A 24,514-nucleotide genomic window follows, 5' to 3' on the forward strand; every position below is an offset into this window, starting at 1 on the left:
GGATTCGGATATTTCTAAATTGGAAAAAACTGAACTAGAAAATTCTAACTCCTACCACATCGACTGTCAGCGAAATTGATAACTAATTAGAGATGCATTTCTCACATATCGATTACTTTTTAGGCAATAGGTATCGCGACAAATATACTCGTATTACCTGTACTCCTTATTGCCCCTCTTTGTTTCTCCTTCAAATGGCCTTCAAGAGGTGTCCCTGCTCTTTGATGTATCGCCATTATTGCAGGCCAAAGCCTATTAACTGTAAAATATATTCCCTCTTTATTTCTCAGTCGAATAAGCCGCTCTTCTGGTCATCGCCTTGCCGGCTCTTTGATGTGGCACTCAGACAGCAGGGGCTTAGCCCCTATTATTATTTCCGTGCCAGAGCCGCCTCTTTGAAGCATATTTTATTAATATTCCTATATGCACAATAACATATATTTTACTTATCCCCGAAACTTTGAGGCGACTTGAAAAAACTTGCGGATTTTTCGGCGGGTGGACGGCGTGGGGGGGGGGGGGGGGGGGGGGAAGGCCAGGGGCTGTGTGTCGGTGGCTCGGTTCGGCGCTCGGTTATATTTTTCGACGCTAGTTTTATGGCTGGTCGTAAGGTGCACACCGGTACCCACACTCGAACGCTGGCAAGGTAAACCGCCAGGAGTCTTAAAGCTCAACAATCGTGCTAATGGGCCGTACTCGTCCTCGTCCTTCGTCTCACGTCCTTCATCCTTGTCGCCGTCGACGTCGTCGTCTGGCGGTGCGGTAGGCCAAAGCCAAAGCCAAAAGTTTTTATTTGTTATTATATACTTTGGCGTGTCAAATAAACATCACACATCTAGCGTACATGAAACATGTTTTATATGCGACTTCTCTGCATGGATGTGGATGTGGATGTGGATGTGGCTGTGGAGGCGCCTCCGTTTCGTCCCCGTGCCGTACGTACGTACGTGTTGTGGTTGCGCACTTTCCTTCCATTCTTTGGTCCCTTTTTTTTTTAAGGCTAGGCACTGCCTGCCATGTGTGTGTGAAAGCCCGAAAGAGAGCCATATATACCCCCCACCCCCCCTGAAGGAAGAGTGTGTCACACGACTGCGGCTCATTTGCATGAGTTGTCGCAGGCTTTTAGTCGAAAACTTCCTCCGTCGTTTCGAGGAGAGCCGAGGTCGCTTTAGCAAAAATATCTACATTGGTTCAACAGTATTTAAAACACAATTAGAGCCACGTTAATTGGCATTGTGCCCTCGGAAAATGGGGTTTGTTTATGCTTTTGTAAAGTTGTTATCACATTTTAATGTTTAAATTGAATCAAATTTCAATTGCAGGCTAATTATGTACCACAGGGTATCACTAGATCATAGCTGACACACAGACTTCGCTACAAAATGAAGAAGCTCAAAAGAAACAAACAATATACTTTCTAATTGTATAATCCAAATATGCTTGAATGTATTTCTTAATCAAATAAATACATTTTTATACAACACTAGGCGGCAAGCCAGCCCCCGGCTCACTCCCTTGGTTCGCTCGCGCAAATATGAGTAAAATATCGGACGACGAGCCAAAACTGTAGAATAGAAAGATAAGTGTAGATGTACAATTAAATTACAAGGATGTAGAGGTACCACTCTAAAAGACTTGGTATCGCAGAAGCTCTCATAGTTTACCGCACTTTACCAACACTATTAATAGTGTTGGTTCCACCCACTTTTCTCTTAGCATTGCCAACACGAATGCTGTGTGTTTTCTCTAGGCATTGCCAACACCTAGTTCTGTGTGTTTTCTCTAGGCATTGCCAACACCTAGTGCTGTGCGCTTTCTCTAGGCATTGCCAACACCTAGTGCTGTGCGTTCTCTAGGCATTGCCAACACCTAGTGCTGTGTGCAGTGGGCTTGTCTGGACGTATGGGATTAGGTACAGATTGTTTTATTTTTTTTTTCCTTAGCCCAAACCACTGTGCGCCTTTGATGCGTGTGAACTAACGTTAATTTTATGCCATTTCATTTGCTTTCGCTTTCCAAACGTGTGATTTATGCAAAGCAGCAACAAATAAACAAATGCCTGAGGGCCAAGGTGTCTCTACACTCTGGATTTTTCCATGTGCTGCCCCCAATGCCAGATGTCTTTCTTAAAGCGCCCTCTTAACCACTGATTCAGCCGAGTATTTGAAGCTAATGGAACTTCCTTATTTTCTTTTGGTTTCAGCATGCACCTGTACCTAGTGCTGATCTCCTGTCTGGTGAGCTCAACGCACTGCTGGCAGTTCGATGGCGGAGGTCAGCGATGGTCGAGGAGTACGGCCAGGGTCCTGGCACGGGGACCACCGCCGCCAATGCCGCCAGGAGGCGGCGGAGGCCGAGGATCGGCGGCATTGTTGGGCTCCCAGCAGCAGGACATACTCTATGCCTGTCCACTCAACTCGATGTGCCAGTGCGCCGGGCTGCCCAACGAGACCAGCACCCTGATTGAGATTAATTGCAACGAGGTGGCACTGTACAAGTTTCCAGGTAAGAGACAGGACACGAGATACCACTCTCCCTGCCCCAACCCCACCCCACCCCATTCTCCCTGCCACACGTGAGTGTCTGTGCATCGGCTGTCAATGTGTGTCTGTCCCCCCCCTCGAGCCCTGTCTCGCCCCTCTTATTTATGTGGCAAATATTTTCATTGCCAGTTGGTCATAAATTGCCTTGGCCACGTAGCCCGTAATGAAAAGACTTTTGTTTTGTCCTGGCTAGCAATCTGCCCGTCCCCCTCCCCCTCTCCGTCCCCGTCCCCTTTTGGCCTTCTGCCTCGATGGTGTCCCTTTGTCACCCGTCCTTTCCTTTGTGCTTTTATGCCTGCCTGCAGCGGCAAGAATGTAATTTTTTAATGAAGCCTCAAACGGCTTTGTCGTGGGCCACAAACAAAATGAAATCTTACATTTAAGTTTGCCAATTAGTTGTAAAAATAAAGTTTTATTTTATTTCATTTTATTTGCTTCTTTTGCTGGCAGTCTGTCGTTTGGTCTCTCTCTCTGGTTGTGTGCCTTTTGGGGCAAAGTTCTGTAACGATTGCTATGGCAAATTCCACGCTAATTTCGGTAGTTTTTTATACCCATTATTTGTAGAGGGTGAGGGTATATTCACGATTGGCAGCACAAGAGCGAGTCAGGAGCTTCCTGACTTGAATTTTAAATACTGTCTACAGATTTTTCCTTTTTTTTACATAACGATCCACTAAAGAGGACTGCCTTAATTCTGAAAAATATAGTGTTTATAAGAACAGCTCGAAAAATATAGGAAGTCTTATACAAGAAAGTTGATATTTTATCTCCTAACTTTGTAGATTTCTCCCCCCATAGTAGGTATCTCCAAGGTCGCGAAACACTCTCTTCTACAGCATTATTTTATGCTCTTTTTTTAAGTAATGAATGAATGGCAAGTTTCCATAGTTCCATTGTCGTTTTCCCATTTCCATTTCCATTTGCCCCCACAAAAATGTTGCTCATTGCTGCGGCTTTCTTCTCTGCCTCCATTCCGATGTCTCTTGCTCTCTCTCTCTCTGTGTGTGTGCGAGAGAATCTCTCGCGTTGAAATTATTAGCATTCTACTACCTTCTGATGTTCCTTTTCTTCCGCAAAACTCGGAACAACTGTGACACGCCCACAGAGTCCACAGAGTCGTCGGTTCGACGGTTTTTTTTTTTTTTGGGGAAAAAGTTACCGCAAAAGTTGGAAAAAATGAAAATAAGAGAAACAAAATAATAAACAAAGTTGTTGACTGGCAAAACACACAAAAATTGGCCAGACATTGGCAGAAGGATGCGGCACCGGAGAGAGAGAGAGAGAGAGAGAACGGAAGAACGAATACTATTGAAAAGTTTGTCTCTTGTTTGGAGGTCCTCTCGCCGGAGGAGTCGCCACTCCGCATTGGCAATTTATCCTTCGCTTCTTATGGAAAACTTTTCAATTGCATCTGCATTGGCATTTGCCTTAATGAAAAACTTTCCGATATTATGGATAATCAAATTAAAAATTAAAATTAATTATATGCCCGCAAATGAAATACTAAATTATTAGTTCTATATATTCATCAATACCCGAATCGTATAATTTTATAGTGTTTTTAATAAGCAAACTTTCCAATATTATAGATAATTAAATGCCAAAAATTCTATGGAAAATGTGTACACTTTTTCTATAGCACACAAAAAATCAAATTCTTTTTCTCTTCTTATTTTTAATACCACTCAAAATTACTCCTTCAATGAATGCCAACAAAATATGCAGATGTCTCTATATATATGTATATATATATTTTTGTCGACGTTGATGGCGATGTCAACGACAACGATTGCATTCGAGCAGCAGAAGAAATGTTGCAGTTGGAAAACTTTTGGCAATTAGCAATTCTAATGCAAACGAAGAGAAAGTCAGAGTCACAGAAAGAGAGAAAGGAAAATCATAGTTTTTTCTCTGCTTTTACCCAGAAAACACTTTGGTTGACAGCCTGGCTAATTGCGTGCCACGGCCCCTGCCCCCGCCCCCGCCTCCGCCTTCGCCTCCGCCTTCCTCATCGAAGCGACTTCCTGGCTAGATGGCTGGCTGGCTGGTTGGCTAGTTGGCTGGTTGGCTAGTTGGTATGTCACCATGTGGTCCAGCAGCAACCGAAAAAAGGAAGCACAAATATGCACCCAGAAATACTTGTAGAGACGATGGGGCCGCAGCCACCAGGGGATGCGCCCCTCAATGACAAGTTGAAAAATTCATTAAAAATTCTCCAAAAATATCTCTCTGTGCGTCTGTCCGTCTGTCTGTCTGTCTGTTCCCTGTGCCACACAGAGCAAATATGCAGAGGGTGCAGATTGGTCCTTCCTGAGTATGTCCGTAATTTAATGTTGAATTTCTATTGTCCATTGCTCATGTGAAAGAATGGGGGCAAATGAACAAAACAAAAAAAAATATAGATTGTGTTGCAATTTAGATTTATTTTTAATGTTTCATTTTAGGGGCCCCTTCTTTTGTCTCTGTCTCCCCCTGTAGGGCTCTCTCCCTTGGTAATTTTCACGCTTGGCCAGAAGCATTTTGCTGAGAGGCCCAGAGGCCTGGCTGGGCTGCTGCTAGCCCTACGTTCTTCGATTTGGCCGCAATTTTCCTGCCGAAACTATTTTTCGTAGCAACCGAAAAACGAAAATGAACGTCGACAGTTTGCCCACATGCCGCACGTTTCCTGTGTCCAGTGTCGTCCTTTTTTTTCTTTGCTTTTTTGTTGCTGGCTTCAGGACACAAACTATATGGATATAAATGGAAGCTTCCTATTCCCACGCTCTCTCTATGGGAGAGGTTTTGCCCTGTCTTTAGCCCCCTTCCTGAATGCCTGGCCAAAACAATAACTTTTCAGCTGACGTAATCTTCATCAACACACACATACACACACAGACACACATGCACACAGGCTGGCAATGTTGGGGGTCTAGGTTTTTGTTAACCGAAGGGCTGTCTTTAGTTGAGGTATAGAATAGAAATTGGTCCAATGGCAGACTCGAAATTCAACTCCTTTTGAGCTCTCGCAAACAGTTTGCATATCGTTTTGAGTGACTCTGCTTTTTCCATAAAAATAGACAGAAATGCTATGAAATTAAATACAATTGAAGGGAAAAACTCAAATTAATATTAATTAGAAACTATAAATATTTATTACTTAGAAGAATAAAGTGTTTCTCATATTTTAAGGGGACTACAGATGGGTTTAAGACATAAGATCATATACAAAATATTAGCCCATCTGTCACCCATTTCTCAATATTCAGCATTAAAAGCTTAAATTGATTTTTGAAAAATTTTGCCTTTGATTTAATTACTGCTCAAAATGATCAGATTTGATCACAGTCTGGGAGATCTTCATCTATTCGAGAAAATGGCATAGTATTATCTAAAAACCATATTTAAATTAAATATACGGATTTTAAATACAAATATAGTGAAATTAATTAGTATTTACTTTGATTTAAATATAAATGTATTAATAAGTCTTTTTAATACGGCTCATATTTAATCTAAATATAAAATACTTAAAAATAAATAAATTATATGCAATTAGTAGGAAACATATTTAATTTAAATATGAAAATATATTTCTTTTAAATGCTATAAGCCCTGGCTGTATTCTCTGTCAATCACTCCTTCCCTTAAAATTAATTTTCATCATCAAGTGAGCATTATAGATGTTTTTAAATTCATGGAAACCAATTTTGACCAATCGGTCTTATTTCAGATACATATATGCATATTATAAAAATCTGATCTTGGGGGATCTGCCGTATTTATTTATTAATTTAACCAACAATTATCTGCTAATAGTGCACTTAGATACTAAAAGAATTATGGATAAATAAAGGAGAGTAGGAAAGAAAAGAATTTACAAGCTTGCTAAGTTTAGGTGATACATATTACGGTCTATAATAGGAATTAAGGAATAGTTCAGGGGATAGATATAGATTTTGAATGCCAAGATTGCTCGACTGTTGCCATAGCATTTAAGGACAGACTATAAAACCTTATTGCGAGTGTAAAATAATTGCAAATATTTCTTTGGCTTATTATTTTGTTTATTTGCCTTCCTTGACTGTTGCTGATACTACAATTAGGAAATACTTTGCCATTTGACATTTGAAAATATTTCGCTGTTTGTCTAAAGAGTTTCACAACAAAACTATTATCTTTTCGTTATTATGTAAGCCTTTACGGACAGACAGACAGACAGCTTAGCTTTACGTAAAGTTTTCAATAAGATTGCACATTTGATTACGAATATTATTTACTATTTTAACTTTTGAGTGGCTTTTCCTTTCGTGGTTATTTGATATAGCAATTGGCAAGTATTTTATAACTATTTCAATAATTATGTAAGTCTTTCGTTTTGCTTCTGATAAATTTATTTACACTTAAATTTTATTCTTTGGTCAAAAGTATTTTGTTTACTTTATTAAGTCTGTAATTAAATTGATACGGTATTTTTTGGGGAATTTTTTTGTTATTTGTATAATTATTTTGTCTCACTTTGATTTAATTCAAGTCATGGATATGTATATTTGTGGAAACTTTTGATGAGATAATTGTTGGATTTTTATGTGTCCACAGCTCGTTAGGCATTCCTCCTTGGATCTCCTTCGCTCTCTCTCCCTTCACGGACACTTTATTGTTTGTTTTTTGTTTTATTAAGTTTCACTCCCGCCCCCGGATATATGTATATGTATATGTATATGGTTGGCCCGGAGAGGGAGTTGAATAAACACTTGGCAAGTGACGCAAAACGAGAGACGAGAGCGTTGAACGTGAATGTTGAATGTTGAAACGTGGAGGCGACAACGTACAGAGAGTGGTCTTTGCCTGGCAGCAAGAGTAAATAAATAAATATGCTTGGCATTTTGTCAGAGAATTGACTTGAGGCCATAAAATACAAGCCAAACGTACGATGGACGGATGGTGGCTCCAACAGTGGCCATAGTGGATCCATACTCCGACACCCCATTCCCCATTCGCCAGCCCCATTTCCACCCCCCAAAGTTCATTTCAGCTCTTGGCCCTTCAGGCATCGGACTAGTAGAAGTTTATTAACGCCATATGTGCTGTAGTTGGTGTTGGTGTTGGTTCTTCGGGTTGGTTTGTCCACTCATAACAAAACACTGGCAACAACAGCTTAGATATGCACACACACACCCTATATAAACGGATATATGTACACGTCTGTCCATCCATATAGTATATTCCTATATGGATATATTGTTGCTTGACTTGCATGGCGAATGCGCCTGGCCACGTGTTTGCTGGGTCCTTGCTCTTGGGGTCAGGGCGAGAGCGCACACGCGTGTCAACAGGGCGTATGATTAATATTGTATTAATATGCGATATGTAATTAAGATGTAAGCTGGCTCTGTTTTGTGCTTATACTACTGTTTGTAGGCGGGCCAACCACCTAAAATATATGTTTGCCGTACGTGTGTACGGGGCGTACACATCGACACATGGTGTCTGCTGTAAAGGGAAACCACCATTTAAAGCCTGTCAGCGATTCGATCTTGATCTTTGTGCTTAAAGTACATCCATCTATTCCCTTTCATAAAGAGAGCCATAACTTATGGAAGATCGAAGTTTAAAGTTAAGTGGAGTTTGATTTAGTTTCGTTTAGTGTCTGTCAAAGTCAAAGTCTGGGAGCTGTCCAGAGCAGAGCTCTCATTATGAACGTCATTCGCGTCCACCAAAGAAATAAAAATCCTCTCTTTCGCAGAGCAACTTTTGATTGTTTGAAATGAGTTTTTCTAATGAATAAATTCTTTAGAATTATTATTTAGTAGCGTCTGCACATAAAATAAGTTTCAGACTGGTTTTTAATGAATTTCCCCAGAATTGCCCCCCTTTCAGAGCAGGGTCCTCAATTTTTATGTGACTCAAGCCGGGGAGCCGGGGGCCCGGGGGAGACATCAACGCCGCAATTAAATTACGATTCGTTGAGCATGTGTTAATTAAACAGGGGCCACAGCAGCAGCGGCAAGGAGCTGAGAGCAGGAGCTGGCAGCTGACAGAGAGCAGCACTCCCGGGGAGTCCTTGGAGTGCCTGAAGCGTGGATGGCGTTGCTCTCAAAGGAATTGGTCACCCAAGGCGAGTCCTCACATGAAATTGGAACTCCTGACAAACGCACACACACACGCACACAGAGACCAGGGAGAGAGGGAGGGAGGGGAGGGAGGAAGACAGGGCAACCAAGGGTGACCATGTGTTTTAGCCTGATTATGGTAACGCCGCTACGACTGTCCGAAGGGAATTTCCATGTCATGCTTGTCAACTTAAATTATGGCCTGACCTTACCTTAAGCATTCCATGAAGGAGTGGATTGGTATGCTCCTGCCGTGGGCATACAGTCGGAGCAGGAGATCTTCTCCATCATAGAAGAAATATCTTTTTTTTTTTTTTTTATTTGTAGTGCTGTGTCCTTCCCGAGTGGCGTGACGTGTCTTTCCCGCTCTGCTCAGAATACGTGTGCGAGTGCGAGGGGTGTGGGGGGGCAACGCCGCAGCACTGGCAGAGCAACTGACGTGCAACATGAAAATGCACTTTTCGCTTTTAATTGAAAAATTTCCTCCTTTTTTGTCGGTTCGTTGTTTTGTGAATTGTCATTTTCGGCTTTTTTTTTAGAGAGAGAGAGAGATAGAGAGAGAGTGAGTGACTGAGTGAGTGAAAGATGGGGTCAGAGAAGGGGGGAGGGCGGGGGGGATGGTAGATGGATATCCATTTTTAGTTAGCAGGTTTTCAAACGCATACATTATGCATGGGTATTCCAATTTGTATCTGCGTATCTCGTGGATACGCCGCGTTAAAGTCAAAGCGAAATGCCCGACTGAGCACAGATTGTATCACACGGCCGATTGACAGACTGACAGACTGACTGACTGATGTGGCCATGAACTGAATGTTTAACCAAAAAGCGAAAACCGTGGCGCAAAACTTGACTGCGGAGCGAAATAATTAAACATCAATTTGATCAGTTCAAACCAAAATAAAAAATGCACATAGTAAAAAATCAAAAAGCCACACAATAAAGCCAGCAGCAGCAACAACAGAATCTCTGACCAACAATTGATTGTTTCTTATAAATATTCAATGGCACAGAAAGTGCAGAATTCAATCGCTCAATGTTTTGCCTATTTTTGCCATATGTTTTTTTTTGTTCTGTTTCCTGCTGCGTGGAATATTTAATAGTGCCAATAGTGCGCTGATGGAACTGATTTCTGATGGAACTTTAGTGCGGTTTGGTTTTCAATTGATAAAGTTCCGCTTGGCTCTGGGGTAAAATTGCAGAAAACTGCTCTGGGGGTAACAATTTTTAAATAGAATTTCATTTATGGGTTTCATTCATAAACTCAAAATATGGCCCAAAATCTCGCTCGCTCTCTCTCACTCTCTCTGCGGCTCTCATGAATAATTGAGAATCCCGAAGGGCAATTGAATTTTTTCGCTCTTCCCCCATGGCACATCCCCTCATGTGGCATTCAAAACATTTTGGTTAACTTCCTAATCGATTTGGCCATTGGCCCATAAAAATTTAATAAAACGAGCGAATCGAGTACGGGCAAGATTCATTGTTATACGCCAGCAAGATGTCACTGTCTTTGGCCATAGACACGAAATGGAATTTGTTTCGGCTGTCCTGCTGCTTGCCGGCTGTCCTGGTCCGGCTTTGTCCTCATCCGGGTCCTGTGCCGCTGGCGCTCGAATATGGCGAGCGTGGTGTGCACTCCTCCCCGCTCGGTCCATTGTCTGATGCCACGCTGATGACCCATTTGCCTTAACGCGTCGGCGATCAAAACTGCCAAAACAAAAGCCATCATCGTTAGACAGGGAAAGATGGACCATAGATGGGGGGTCGCTACACGTCCTGGTACACTGGGTGTTCCCTCTTTTATGGCAAGCGCTTCGAATGCCGTTTAAAATCAATTTGAATGATGAACTGATGGTTGGTTCATCGCTGCGAGGACTCTCTCGCGCTCTCACTTTGTGGCGGTTACGCCAGTGCTCAGGACTATATCCAATATCCAACCACTTCCAATTTCCCAGCTCTCCCTCTATGTACTTAACGTTCTAACCACCATCTCATCTCCCCATCTATCTATCTGCTATCTTTTGGTTTCGCACAGAGTTCATGCACAGCAGCGTGCGGTATATCGAAATGTCCAACACACATCTGCAGAGTGTCGACGATGAGACATTCCAGGGACTGCGCCTCAAGACACTGAAGCTAATCGACAACGAGCTGCAGGACATATCCGAGCGGAGTTTCAGGTGAGTGTAAAAGAAGAAAACGGGGGCGAACGGGGGAAAGTGCTGACTCATATGGGTGACCCAGAACCCCCCACACATGCACCTGGTCCTGCTCCATAGAGGAATGATGACAGGACAGGTTACCCACTAAAAGCGAGTGAGCCTATGACCCGTTTTTCATCCCAAAGAATGAGGTGAGGTGTGGAGTGTGGTATATGGCGGCGGCATGTGTGTGTGTCTGAAGAGTAAAGAGTGTTTTTGCGCTTTGTATATTTTTTACACTCGTACGGAAAACTGCAAGTTGTAAAAAAGGCGTAAAATTAAGTTTAACAAAGCGTGGGGGGGGCGGCGCTCTGGGATGTGTGTGCGTGGGATGGTGGATGGTAGATTTTGGGCGCGCTGCGCGGAGAATGGCTCGCAGTGGGGCACTCAGGCTGAAAATGCAAGCGGGAAATGCAAACTCACACACGCAGCGGGAAAATTCAACAAAAACGAGCGAGAGAGAAGGCGAGAGAGAGAGAGCGTGGGACAAGAACGGAAGGAACAACTTTCAAGCGCTATTTGTTTGAGTGTAAATAATCACAAAAAGAGAAAAACGTGTGCAAAGAGAAGCCAGCGAGAGCAGAAAATTAAAGATATGCCAGGACCGAAAGTATTTGTACTCTAAAAGACTGCAATTTCAAAGAAAAATACCTTTCTTTTCATTGTAAATTAACTTTGGTTAATTACACAGACGGGTATTACGTGTCCAGGTGTAGGGAATGTCATTTCCGACTGCATTTTGGGTATATTCATTCATCTGGATCATTCGTCCTGTCTGTTGCTTTTCAAACCGTTTCCTGGCGGGGTTTTAAAGGATCTAATCAGGATAAAAACTGCCACTTTATTATATTAATAACTGCTATAAACGATAGATCACAAATATATATTACTTTACGATAGACACCTTCCCGTTCAAAAAATATAGTAATTAAATTTTTATTTTCAATTTGTAATTTTACTTAAAAAAAAAAAAATATAATTATTGTTACAAATTTAAAAAATTGATAAATGATTTTTATTTATTAATTTTTTTTATGATTATAAAGTATTTTTATATAAAATTTGTTTCTCATTAAAATCAGAAATACATTTTTTTAACCTTTTACAAAAATTATAATGGATATAAAAAAAAATGATAAAATATTTGTAAATAAAATATTTTTATAAAAAAAATCAGAAATACATTTTTGTTTAACTTTATTACAAAAATTATAATGGATATAAAAAAAATTATAAAATATTTGTAAATTAAATATTTAGATTAAAAAAATAAATAAATATTTTATATTAAAAAAAATAATAGTTCTAACAAGCTCTGATTATAAAAGCATTTTGCGATAATTCTGGAAATATGAAAAATTGGAAAATTCTTCACTCCCATCCTCTTATCATCTTAGGAAATTCTTAGAGACACTTTTCTATCAGGAACATTTAGTTGGGAGATCCCTGTATTACACAGAATAAGCTCGAGCTTTGGCGATCCCAAGATCTCAAAGAACTCATCGATCTGGAAGGGTAGATCGGGTCCCTTCTTTCCCCTTCACATATTTATTTGAAGAATAACTCGATTACAAAACCATTTAACCCCAAGGATACCCTTTGGAGAAAGTTAACACACGCCCGTCAGAGAAATGTGCTTGTTGTGCTGACTGTAGTACAGTGAATACAAGCTCATATTTCGTTAGCTTTTTATGATGCCGCACGCGCACTCACAACGCATCAGGCATTTGACCGAGTCGTCGGTGACGTGCCCCTTTTTTGCCCCACCCCCTCGCCCACCCCGAACTCCATGCCTCTGCTAACCGTTTGTGGGAAAGAGATGGCCAAAGAGACTGGTGGGGTGGCGGGAAGGAGAGGGAATGAGTCGACCGCATTTGGCAGCCATTTGGGTTTTCCTTTCCTTTTTGTTATATTTTGTTTTTACTCTTCCATCTTCTTATGCGCTTTTTTGTTGCTGCAAAATGAAACGCGAAAATTTTTTAACGAGCACAAAGGGTAACCGGAGTTGGGGTCACGCCCCTTAACCACATGCGGCCGCCCTCCACACAGACACATACGCATAACGTTAGTAAAGTTAAATGGATGCCCACAGTTAACAGTTATTTGCAGTTCTCGGAGAGACAGGGCGGAGGGGAGTGGATGAGCATAAAGAGCATAAGAGGGAGAGACAGACAGACAGACAGACAGACTATCTGTGGTACACGGTTACACACTCCACCGACATTAAGAATTTAAATCAAACTAATTAATGCTCATAAACCTGGCAAATGTGCTTAAAACCTACCCATCCTCACAGTGCCATCTACCTACTAGTAGTGCCTCCTGCCTCTGCCCCTGCTCCGGCTCCGGCTCCGGCTCCCTGTTTCTCTAACATCTCATCATCCATCGCCATCGCCACAGCCACAGCCAGTGCGGCGTCAGTTAATCAAAAAGTTTGTTCAGCGGAACAAAAAAAAAACGAGAAGAAAACTCCACTCGAGTAAGAAGGAGAGATCAGGACAAGTATAAATGTGCTCTGGGCGGCAAAAAATATATCATACTGCATGGAAACGGATTATATGTAATCATATAATACACTGGGGGAAAATCCGTCTTACAGAAACTGTTTCAAGGGCTAGTTTCACGGAGCAGAGGCCAGGCGAGAAAAGAGAGGAAGCCACCTCTTCGCGACTCTCGAGATGGAGCCAAGGTAAAGGTTATCCAATTTAAATCACAAATTGCAAGACTCAAAAAGATCTTAAGATTCGATTTTTCTCGGTGTACATGACTACATATGTATGTGTGTATGTATGTATTTATGTTTGTTCATTCCTTTCAGCATTCACTGAAAATTTAAACGAATTGGAAAAGTTTTATTTTCATTCAAATTACTTAAAGATGGCATTTTTTATGGATATGCTAATGAGTTCTTTAAGGGCTACGCATTAGGTAATCTTTTGACAGTTCTTAAAACCGCCTTTAAAATTAAATTGAAATTTTATAGGATTTAATTTTTATCACTTTAATATTTTTATTTTATTTGCTTGAAAATATGACCCGTATTTCGGCTCGCTAGAGTTTCCCTCGTAATGCCCTCAGGATAAATTAATTTTTTATATTTACTTTAAATGTGTGCCTTAAACCAGTAATATTTGAATTAAATTAAAGTTTTTATTGTGGCAACTTACACTCTTAATTGAATATTATTAAAGTCCGGCAACGGATCTGGGTGAGTCCATCAAAGTTAATATAATTTGAGAGGATTTCCCCGCTTATTTGCGTTTGCGGACCTTAAACAAACACGTGTTTGAGCATCTCTCCGGTTCCGACCGCAAAAACAGGCCCTGGTTAAAGTTGAATGTGCACCTATAGTAAATACCCACGTATGTATATACATGTGTATGCATATGTGGTATATTTGTATACCTTTACAATACCCATAAAAGGCATATTCAGGAGGTGACTCGATTCCGTTTCGGCTGTGGGCTACGCCAGATGGAAAAGTTCTCATAAATATTTAAGTACTTATGTATTTCAAAAATTGCTAATTAATAATTTACAATGCAATGTTGCTAAATTACACACACGCACAACTGTACTGCATATGTGTGTGTGCATGCATGTACGAATGTATTTTTGTTTGTTGTTCCGTGCTTGTTGCGTGCTCGGTGGCAAAGTGCCGTTAAATGCGCACTTGTCCGCTTATTTCATATACATTTCTGAATGACATGCCCGCAGTATGGGTGTGAGAGAGAAAGAGAGAGGGAGTTTGATGGGTAGCGAGGGTCGAACGAGAAAACAGGCAAAAGAAATGGATATTCAATGTTCAATGAATGCCCTACAGGTGTAGAATTGTATCCAGATATGAGCTTAAATATTGAATTCCCAGATACAGTACAATTCCACTTTCATGTCCTTCCATTTGGGTGCAAGTAGTTTTGAAGAACTTGAATTAACCCTCGGCTTCTTGGGTTGTACTTATGTACTCGCATGTGCTGCTCGTAGACCCATACAATGTTGCCTATATTTACTTGGGAGACTTTTTGATGACAAACGCATACAAACACACACATATGGACACGCACACGCACACTTACTCAAAACCGAAGCACGCATACACGCAACTTGTTGTTGACCACAAGAAAAACAACAAAAGCGACAACTGGACTGGAGATTCAACAACAACAACTACAACTACAACTACAAAAACGACAACCGGCAAATGGCGACCAAAACGCAAACCGAAAACAGCCGCTAACCACCGACAGTGGATACAAAAAGAAAGAGAAGAGCAGGTAGCGCCAGAACAAGGTGCATTGAATAGAAAGGTGACGCCATCTGAGTCAGGTTTGAATTTGAGCACAGGACAGTGTGGGCATGTCCAATCAGCACTTTCGGATGAGATGGAGATTCCTTGTCCATGGCAACAATCAGCTCTTTCGGATGAGGGGAATATTCAATATGTGGCTCAGACAATGCGGGCATTCCTTTTCCATGGCAACAATCAGCACTTTCGGATGAGCGGAATATTCAATTTGTGGCTCAGACAATGTGGGCATTCTTTGGCAATGGCAACAATCAGCACTTTCGGATGAGCGGAGTAGAAACGAAGCCGATATAAATATCCGATGTAATTGTGTTGTCTACGATTTGGTTCGCCACACAAAAACCTAATGCTGAATACAACTAGAGTTTTGAGATTTCCCGTATATGTACACAGGTCCCCTCTTACCAATCAGCACTTTCGGTTGAGCGGAATATTCAATATGTGGCTCGTAACCAAGAAACGAAGCCGATATAAATACCCGATGTACGATGTTGTTTGCCACCCAGAAACCTAATGCTGAATAAGACTAGTCTCTAAGACTGTCTTACCTCTTACAAAATCTACCTTGAATCAGAGCCGAACTGTCAACCTATTAGTCTTTTTCTGCATACATCCACAAGATCGTAGTCTGAAAACAAGTTTTGGTTGCCATTTCGGACCTCTATTTAATACACCTTGTAGCCAGTGCATGGGAAGAGCCTGGAGCAGAGAAGGGACAGTAGCAGCAAATGAAAAGCGACGACCACTGAAGCGGCCAGAGAGATGGAGGATATTTCACAGAAGTGGGAGCGACAACGAGCCGCAAAAATTTGGTTTTGCGTTTGATTCTTCGTCGCATAAAACAACAAGTCCGGCTACAGTAACAACAACAACAACAACGACGACGACTACAAAGCTACAACTACAACCAGCACCAGCACTAACACCCCAAAAACTACAAAAAGATGGAAGGTGGAAAAGGCTGGGGCGGAGGAGGAGGAGGAGGCTGTGGGGCTTGTTTGGAAAACCTCGTGGTTTTCATAATTGAGGTCGTCGCTTCACCCCAAAAACACTCTGTCTCTTTTCTCCACTCTCCATATGTATGTATTTATGTATGTATGTGTGGATGGATGTGTTTGGTACTCCCATAGGTGGGTGTGTATCTAGTGCGTGTGTATGGCTATTAATGAAGCCTAGCGAGGATGTGTTTGGGAGAGAGGGTCGCTTGGGTCGGGGACTTGCGACGCGTTAATTAAGTTTAAATATTTGTTTTCCGACTTGTGTGTAGGATATGTCAAAAGGCAGGCAGCACGTCAATTTCCAAAGCACCCAAGGGGGGGCGGCAGGCAGAAGCGGAAACTGTTGATAGTTTTGGAAAAGTTTTGCCCAAACTTTGCAAGCATTATATATATTTTTGATAACTATTACCCTGCCCCACCACCGCCACTAGCACTCGTACGATAATCATATATATGTACATCTCTTTCACCCACGTTCTCTATCTGCATCTCACACTTTAGCACGATGACACATTCGCTGATGACATTGGATATCTCAGGAAACAAGATGCAACAATTACCCCTGGAGGCACTTCAGCGATTGCACTCACTCACGCGACTAGTGGCGCAACGGTAAGTGGAATAGAGGGGGGGCACTTCCTGGGGAAGTTCTCTGAGATTGTTGAGAGTTCAGACTAGTTCTTAGAGATGGATTTCATACTCGCATGAGCGTAGAGCTGAATATAACTGTCTATTATATAAAAAAGTTTAACTCATATCCGCGCGAGCGAGAGATGCGAGTGAGCCGGGGGTTGGCTTGCCTCCTAATCTGTAGTTTTCTATTGACTTGTATTCTACTTCTCGTCGTTTCCATAGCAACCACATCACCACCTTGGATGGCAATTGGGAGGCCCAGCATGACACACTTCGGTCTCTGCATCTGGCGGACAACGATATCACCGAAGTGTCCCCGAATGGCGGTTCATTGGAGCTCAGCGCCCCCAATGACAACAGCTCGCAGCCCTCGAGCTTGGCTGCCGTGCAGACCAGCCAGGAGGCGGGCAATTCGCTGTATCAGCCCTCGCCCAGTTCCGGGGATCGATCGGCCCTGGGTCGGCCCTTTGAGCAGCTGCAGAAGCTGCTGTGGCTGGACCTGTCCAACAACAGGATCTACCACGTGTCGGGGAACTATCTGCCGCGATCGCTGGTGACGATGGACTTGTCCAGCAACCTGCTGACCATCTTCCCTCAGCAGCTCTTTGAGCAGTTGCCGGGCCTGAGGATCGTGAGTCTGAGAGATAATCTCGTGAAGAGTGTGCAGTGGAAGGAGCTGCAAGTGCGGCCGCTGCGCATGCACTTGGAGCGCCTGGACCTGGGACAGAACTGCATCGAGAGCCTCGAGTCGGACTACTTCCAGCAGAACTACTCGGATGTGCATTTGAGAGCGCTCAATCTGGAGCAGAACTTCGTGACTCAGCTGCCGGCGGCAGTGTTCAAGGCCACGGGGATTGCCCATCTGGTGCTGGCCTTCAATGCGATCAGCCGAGTGCACCCGGCTGCCTTTGAGGGCCTGACTGATACCCTGGAATACCTGGACCTGGAGCGCAACAGACTGACCACCGTGCCCGTGGCCATATCCTCGCTGCATCGCCTCAAGTACCTCTATCTGACGTCCAACGAGATCAGTCAGCTGGTCAACCTGCCCTCCTACACCGACAATCTGCGAGTCCTCAGCCTGAGTGGCAACAACTTCAGCATGATACCCATTCTGGGGCTGAAGAACTACACACAGCTCTCGTATCTGAACATGGGCTACAACTCGATCACGGACATACCCGAGGGCATATTTGCCGTCGATTCGTGGGGCAGTAATCTGCAGACGATACTGCTGCGCAACAACAAGATCACGCATCTGCATCTGGGTTCGTTTGCGGGTCTCGATCAGATCCAGGAGATCAGCTTGAGCTTCAACGACATCACCATCCATCATCCGCTGGTCTTTGAGAATGTCTCGAGATCGTTGAAGATACTGGAGCTCTCGTTCGCCGTCTTCCCGGCCAGAAGTCTGGAGAGTCTCGATCCGCTGGACGCTTTGTTGCCGCTGTCGCAGCTCATTTGGCTGGGACTGGACAACAACAATCTGAAGAGCATCTCGAACGAGTCCTTTGCCCAAATGCGGGAGCTGAGCTACATAAATCTGAGCTTCAATCAGCTGAAGGCCCTGCCCCGCGGTCTCTTCATGCCCGATGTCCACAGCCATCTGGTGGAGATAGAGCTGTCCTACAATGGCCTGGAGCACCTGGAGTCGCAGACCTTTCACAATCTGGGGGATCTGCAGACGCTGAACCTCCAGTCGAATCGTCTGAGGACCATTGCGCGTCACGCCTTCCACAATCTGGAGTTCCTACGCTACATAGATCTGTCCCACAATCGGCTGGTCAACATATCGCACGCGGCCTTCACAGTCCTGCCGAATCTGGCCGCCCTGGATCTGATGCACAATCAGCTGTGTTCCTTGTCGCTGAAGTCCTTCCACTACGTGTCGAATGCGACGACTCCGCTGCGCCTCAATATGAGCCACAACCACATCTCCAGCTTCGACGATGAGCTTAGCAGCTACATGTACATCTACCAGCTGGACATCAGCCACAATCACGTGGCCAAGTCGGATAGTTTCATGAACCTGGCCAATACCCTGAGGTTCCTCAATTTGGCCCACAATTCGTTGGGCGCTTTGCAGAGCCATGCGTTTGGTGATCTGGAATTCCTGGAGATCCTCAATCTCGCCTACAACAACCTCACCTCCTTGAGGCGCCGCAGCTTTCAGGGCCTGAACAGCCTGCAGGAACTGGACCTCAGCCACAATCAGTTGGACCAGCTGCAGGTGGAACAGTTCTCGAATCTGAGGAAACTGAGGATCCTCAAGATCAGCTCCAACCGCTTGCGAGCTCTGCCCCGCGAGGTGTTCATGAACACGCGCCTGGAGTTCCTCGACATAGCCGACAATCAGTTGAGCGTGTGGCCCGTGCCGGCCTTCACGGACATTGGCTTCACCCTCAGGTCCATCCAGATGTCCCGCAACAATCTGGAGTACCTGGATGCCTCGATGTTTATCAACTCGCAGTTCCTCTACGACATCAGCCTGGCCCGGAATCGCATCACCATCCTGCCGGACAACACCTTCAGTTTCCTGAACAATCTCACCAACCTGGATCTGTCGCAGAACCCGCTGGTCACGACCAATCTGCGCGAGGTGTTCGTGCACACGCCGCGCCTCCGAAAGCTGAGTCTCCATCACATGGGACTGTATGTCCTGCCGCCGCTGAAGATGCCGCTGCTCTCGTACCTGGACGTGAGTGGCAACTACTTGCAGGAGCTGTCGCCGCTGGGCTCGATGCGGCACCTGCGACACGTCAATGTGTCCCACAACAAGCTCATCAATGCCAGCTGTGCCGTCGAGCATCTGCCGCCCTCGGTGAGGGTCCTCGACCTCGCCCACAATCCCCTGCGACGCATTACCCTGCACGATCTGGTGAGCCTGCGGCATCTGTCCGAGCTGAACATCCTCGACGTGAAGGTGTCCAATCCGCAGGCCTTCTCCAAGCTGCGTTCGCTGCGCAAACTCCATGCCAGCTCCCATGCGAATCTGGGCGATATTGTGGCCAGAATACCGGGACTCCAGCAGCTGAGAGTGCACTGCCTGGAGCCGAACATTGGGGCGCAGTTCTTCGCCAAATTGGCCAACAACACGAAACTGCGACTCGTCGAGCTGTACGGCATCAATGTGCAGACCATATCGCCCGATGTCTTCACGGGCCTCGCCCGCAATCAGCGGCTGCAAGTGAAGATATCCCACACCCGAATCTCCGACCTGCCGCCGGGGATTTTCTACACGCTCCGGGAGGTGCCGCATCTCTCCATCGACATATCACACAATCGCATCAATGCTCTGGCCGCCGATAGTTTCTATCCGAACAAGAGCTACTGGGATGCCGTGGGCACTCGCAGCATTATGGGTGGCCTCATCACCTCGCACAATCCGCTGGAGTGCGAGTGCGGACTGGTGTGGTTCGGCCACTGGCTGCGACGATGGCTGCGGGAGTCGGCCCAGATCAAGGTCATACAAAAGGATGACCTGAAGCGCATGGTTCAGGTGAGTGCGGTAATTGATGCACCCTCTCCACAAACACTCTCCTTCTTTTGATGTTGTTTTGTTAATGGAAAATCTTGGTTTTTTTTCGGGAAAAAGTTACCCCTATCGATTGCCGATATGCGCGTAAGCTTTTGCACATATCTTTCATTGGAATATTCATTATTTTTCTTTGTGCGACTATCTTTACATTCACATTTCCATGGAATATGCCTTGTCCCCCCTGTCTAATGACGTGTATCCACTCTTTCCTGTAGCGCGCCCGTGCCAACACCTGCCACGATCCTACGTCGGGTCGTCATCTGCCCATCCTGGAGATCTTTCCCGAGGATCTGCTGTGCCAGGCGAGTGCTCTGAGCAGCTCCGGCCAGCGGCTGTTCCTGCTGTCCTTCGCCATGGCCCTGCTGCTGCCCATCATGACGACGATGACCCTTTGATGTTGGCTCTAGTTGCCGGCCAAGTAAGTTGTGTGTGAAGGTGGAGGACTCAACTGAAGTAACTCAACTAACAATTGATTGTATGATATGTAGATACTAAATATATATACTATATATATATAAAACACTAACTCTAATCGGTAGCTACGAATTTCTGGGATTTAGCTAATGGTGAGAGGGCCCGCGTAACAATAAATATACTAAACAATTGAATGACAAGCAAATCGGTTTATGTCCACTCGTAATTGATAAGTTTTATATTCAATAAAGTCATATATATATACATACAATATACATACATATAAACAGATAATTAGTGGGACAAGTCATGTGCCGGGCAGGGACTTCGATTTCAATTTTCCTTCATCTTTTCACGATAAACTCAACTCATTGAGATGCTCATTAAAAACCATTTCTTCCGCTCAAAGACTTCCAAGCACAACAATACTCCCGAATAAAGTTGTCGAAACTTTTTGTTAATTATCCAAAAATTATTATCCTCCCGCGAGGTTCTCCGCCCAGTGCATGACGACTGTGTCTTGGCCAACATAAATGGTAATTAATGCAATTGATTACACAGATAAATACACACACACACACACACACCAGCGAACATATGATGATTCCTACACACACACAAACACACAAACACTTAGAGAATAGTTAATCAACACTTTAGATCCGAACTAGAGCCATAAGTTGTTAATAATAGTTTAAACAACTATTTTTAAAGGAGCAAAACGGAAAAACAAAACGAATTCTAGTTACAAATATTTGCATATAATTTACAATTTACATAGTCAAGGCCAATAAGTACATTAACTATAATAAATCTATATATATATATATATATATACGATTTGAGGCATATATCTATGGCGATAAATATGAGCCGTTATTGGATAGCAATTAACAATTGTTTTTTAAAACGAACCGTAGAGAACAGTGCACAACTAACAGCAGAACTAGAACTACAAATTTTTGCCTACTTTTGCGGGCAGTCAATTTTTAACCCACACACACACACAGACTCACACACACACTACATATATATAAGTACATATCAGTTTTGGGGCAAAGGTTGGAAAAAAAAAAATACATACACATACGAGCATAAAAATTGAATAGTTATCATTAAAATAATGAAAAGCATAATCGTGTCGCGCACAGAAACAGAAACAGACAGAAAAGCGATTTTCAAGCGATGCGAAATAAATTACAACACAAAAAAAAAAGCCAGAGAAAAGACCCTACCCAGATGCAGAGGTAATCGAGTTTTTCTCCCAACTCTTTTTATGGATTTACATTTTTTCGTTGCATTTATGTTTTTTTCCCCTCTTTATTTTCTTTTTGTTACAACAATGACAATCGTGATACTAATTGTAGTTGTTTACACGACGATGATGCAAAATGCACAAGTATAATAATAATATTAATAATGATATTGAATAAATAAACTATTCAATGGGACAAAGTGGTAAATGAAATATGGCCAGAAACACACACAGACAGAAAGAGACACACAAAAAGCTGCTGGTAATGAATTATTTTTTTCTAACTGAAATTTCATTCGAATAAAAAAACGTTAAGGAATTTCTATAAAATAATATTGTACATACATACACATACATATAAACCATATAGCAAATGGAATGGAATTTTCATTATGTTTATTCATTCAATTTTTCGTTCTTTTTTTTTGTTATTTGGTTTTTTCAATTAATCTACAGCAGCTATAAAAACACAAAAAAAAGAAGAAGATAAATATACAAAAATAAAAACAGGAGAAAGAAAATTAAAGTAGTGAAAAACAAAAACAAAAATAAAACCCGAAAGAAATAAAAACTGAAAACTGAAAATGAATATCGAATACTGAATGAAAAATTGAATATGAAATAAATATAAAAACAAAAAATGCTAGAAATATTAACCCTTTGTGTTTCACGCTAATGGGAATTGGTTATGGTATCGGTTGGGTTTTGCTCACTGAATATTTCACTCACGAGTAACCCAGTGTACTATTTTTTCCATCCCCTACCCATCAGGCGAGACACCCCAGAGATTAGCCCCCCTCCCGCCGCCGCCGCCACCAATAAGGATTACGGCTGCACCGACGACTGGGTCTCTCCTGCAGCTGTTGACCCTTTTACACATTTTAGTGTGAAACTTGACTCCGGGCGAAATAAGTTGCCGCAAATTATGGGAGGGCGACGCGGTTGCCTCAGGTGTTGCGCCGCCATAAAACCCCATAGAAAGAAAACACGGAACCAGGCAAGGACCACGGCTTATACCACGTATGTCTGTATATGTATGTGTGCCGAGAGGGAGGCAGCACGCGGCTATGGAACCCCTGGCCAGGCCCATAATTGGATTATCGGCGGGCCAAAGTGTTCCAATGAGTGCATTCCTTTGGCCACTAGATCCTGTGTGTTGACTGCTCCCTGACCCACTACGACCAGCTGCCCTTGCAGCCTGCCTCCTGCAATCCTGCGTGGCAGCTGCTGCAATCGGCGGATACTCTTTGTCCCGGAATTGATTGGTAAGTGAGTTGAAACAATTGAAAGTTTCGCAGCGAGAGGGGAAAACGCGTGGAATGCACTCAAAAATTCATATATTGAAAGCGGAAAAAGGGTCTTAAATTCAAAACTTGATACTCTAAAAAATCAAAGTCTCTAAAGAAAGCGTAAGATAATGATTTTGGTACTAAATCTCTAGCACTGGAAACTATTTTAATGTTGGGGTTTATTATTAAATGAGACTCTGGATCTAAATCTTGCTTTCCGTCATCTCAAAAACTCTTTAAATACTTTTTTCTGCTGGAAACTGTACTATAAATCTTTCTACCAATAGTAATCGTCATCTTTAACCGAAATCCTAGAAAGAAGTATAGAAATTGGGTGACTCTGGGTCTTAGCTTGTCTATATTTGAGTCCCATTTAATGATCGAAAAGGTTCCCTGCTTTCTTTCATTACAACAGTCACAGGACGGACAGGCATATTTTCCGCCATCGTATACCAATTTATGCCGCGAGTCTTCTCCTTTGGAGGCTCCTTTGAGGGTATTTCCCGACTCGTCAAGCCGGATTCCCCTTTTTTGCAGCTTGTGTGTTCTCTTTCTTGTGTGTGTTTGGTGGTTTTCTTTCTTTTTTTTTTTGTTTTTGTTTTTTGAGGGGATAACTGAAACCTTTCAGCGCTTTTAAGGCTTTTCTCATCTCCCACTCCCGTCAGGAGTGTGTGGTCGCGAGACTTTTGTGTACGGGTGTGTGTGTTGCCGAGTCTCTTTATGGTGCACGGACGGGACTCTCTTCCACCCCGTTGCCGGAGATTGCATGTCGATGCGACTTAATTGCATTTCAGACAGCGCTGCCTGCCAACGAGCTGTTTGCCCGTGTACACGGACTTCCCCAAAAACGCCGCCTTTCTCCATGAGCATTTCTCGGCGATAGCTTCCCCCGAATGCCTTTCTCCGTGTGTGCAAGTCTCTGCTCGCCTTTCTCTCGTTTTACCCCCGTTGTCGAGCGGAAGGAAGCGGCGCTAAGTACAAGTTGTCGGTGAGGGACTGCCATTGAGACTGGTGCTATTACCCGGGGGGGTGGTCTTGCTGCCCTTCCCCTAACATGTATCGGTATTGTTTTAGCCACATCTCAGTCGAAAGCGAAAGGAATGAACAGCTCGGGCTGCAGCAGCTGGGGGGGGGAGCTCCATTAAGAGTTGCTGCAATTTAATAGCCACCAAGGAACGAGCACCAAAAAACGACTACGACTGCAGCTAAACGTTAAGTTTAGCTCCCTGGCGCGCTATGGCCACA

General features: G+C 43.4%; 1 protein-coding gene across 4 annotated transcripts; it reads left to right on the forward strand.

Moving 5' to 3' along the window:
• The first annotated feature begins 2,203 nt into the window (after window positions 1-2,203).
• Window positions 2,204-23,000, forward strand: LOC6593406 (chaoptin). 4 transcript variants are annotated; one of them, XM_026987867.1, is made up of 6 exons: window positions 2,204-2,505; window positions 10,671-10,815; window positions 16,642-16,752; window positions 16,996-20,272; window positions 20,369-20,395; window positions 20,527-21,500. In XM_026987867.1, exons 1-6 carry the CDS (start codon window positions 2,205-2,207, stop codon window positions 20,704-20,706), a joined length of 4,041 nt encoding a protein of 1,346 aa, XP_026843668.1. In that variant the 5' UTR covers window position 2,204; the 3' UTR covers window positions 20,707-21,500. The 4 variants fall into 4 exon arrangements, with proteins under 4 accessions (XP_026843668.1, XP_026843666.1, XP_026843667.1 ...); XM_026987865.1 differs by lacking the exon at window positions 20,369-20,395 and adding an exon at window positions 22,752-23,000 and having other exon boundaries at window positions 2,205-2,505; window positions 20,527-20,729; XM_026987866.1 differs by lacking the exon at window positions 20,369-20,395 and having other exon boundaries at window positions 2,205-2,505; window positions 20,527-20,729; window positions 20,800-21,500.
• The last annotated feature ends 1,514 nt before the right edge of the window (window positions 23,001-24,514 follow it).

Source organism: Drosophila persimilis, unplaced genomic scaffold, assembly GCF_003286085.1.
Source record: "Drosophila persimilis strain 14011-0111.01,24,50 unplaced genomic scaffold, DperRS2 tig00000124-arrow-pilon, whole genome shotgun sequence".
Taxonomy (NCBI): domain Eukaryota; kingdom Metazoa; phylum Arthropoda; class Insecta; order Diptera; family Drosophilidae; genus Drosophila; species Drosophila persimilis.

Excerpts from the sequence above, each read along its gene's own strand:
- LOC6593406 (XM_026987867.1), top strand. The coding sequence starts at position 2,205 with ATGCACCTGTACCTAGTGCTGATCTCCTGTCTGGTGAGCTCAACGCAC. Across the intron at positions 10,816-16,641 it reads ATATCCGAGCGGAGTTTCAG|CACGATGACACATTCGCTGA; the intron begins GTGAGTGTAAAA and ends CTCACACTTTAG. Across the intron at positions 16,753-16,995 it reads ACGCGACTAGTGGCGCAACG|CAACCACATCACCACCTTGG; the intron begins GTAAGTGGAATA and ends TCGTTTCCATAG.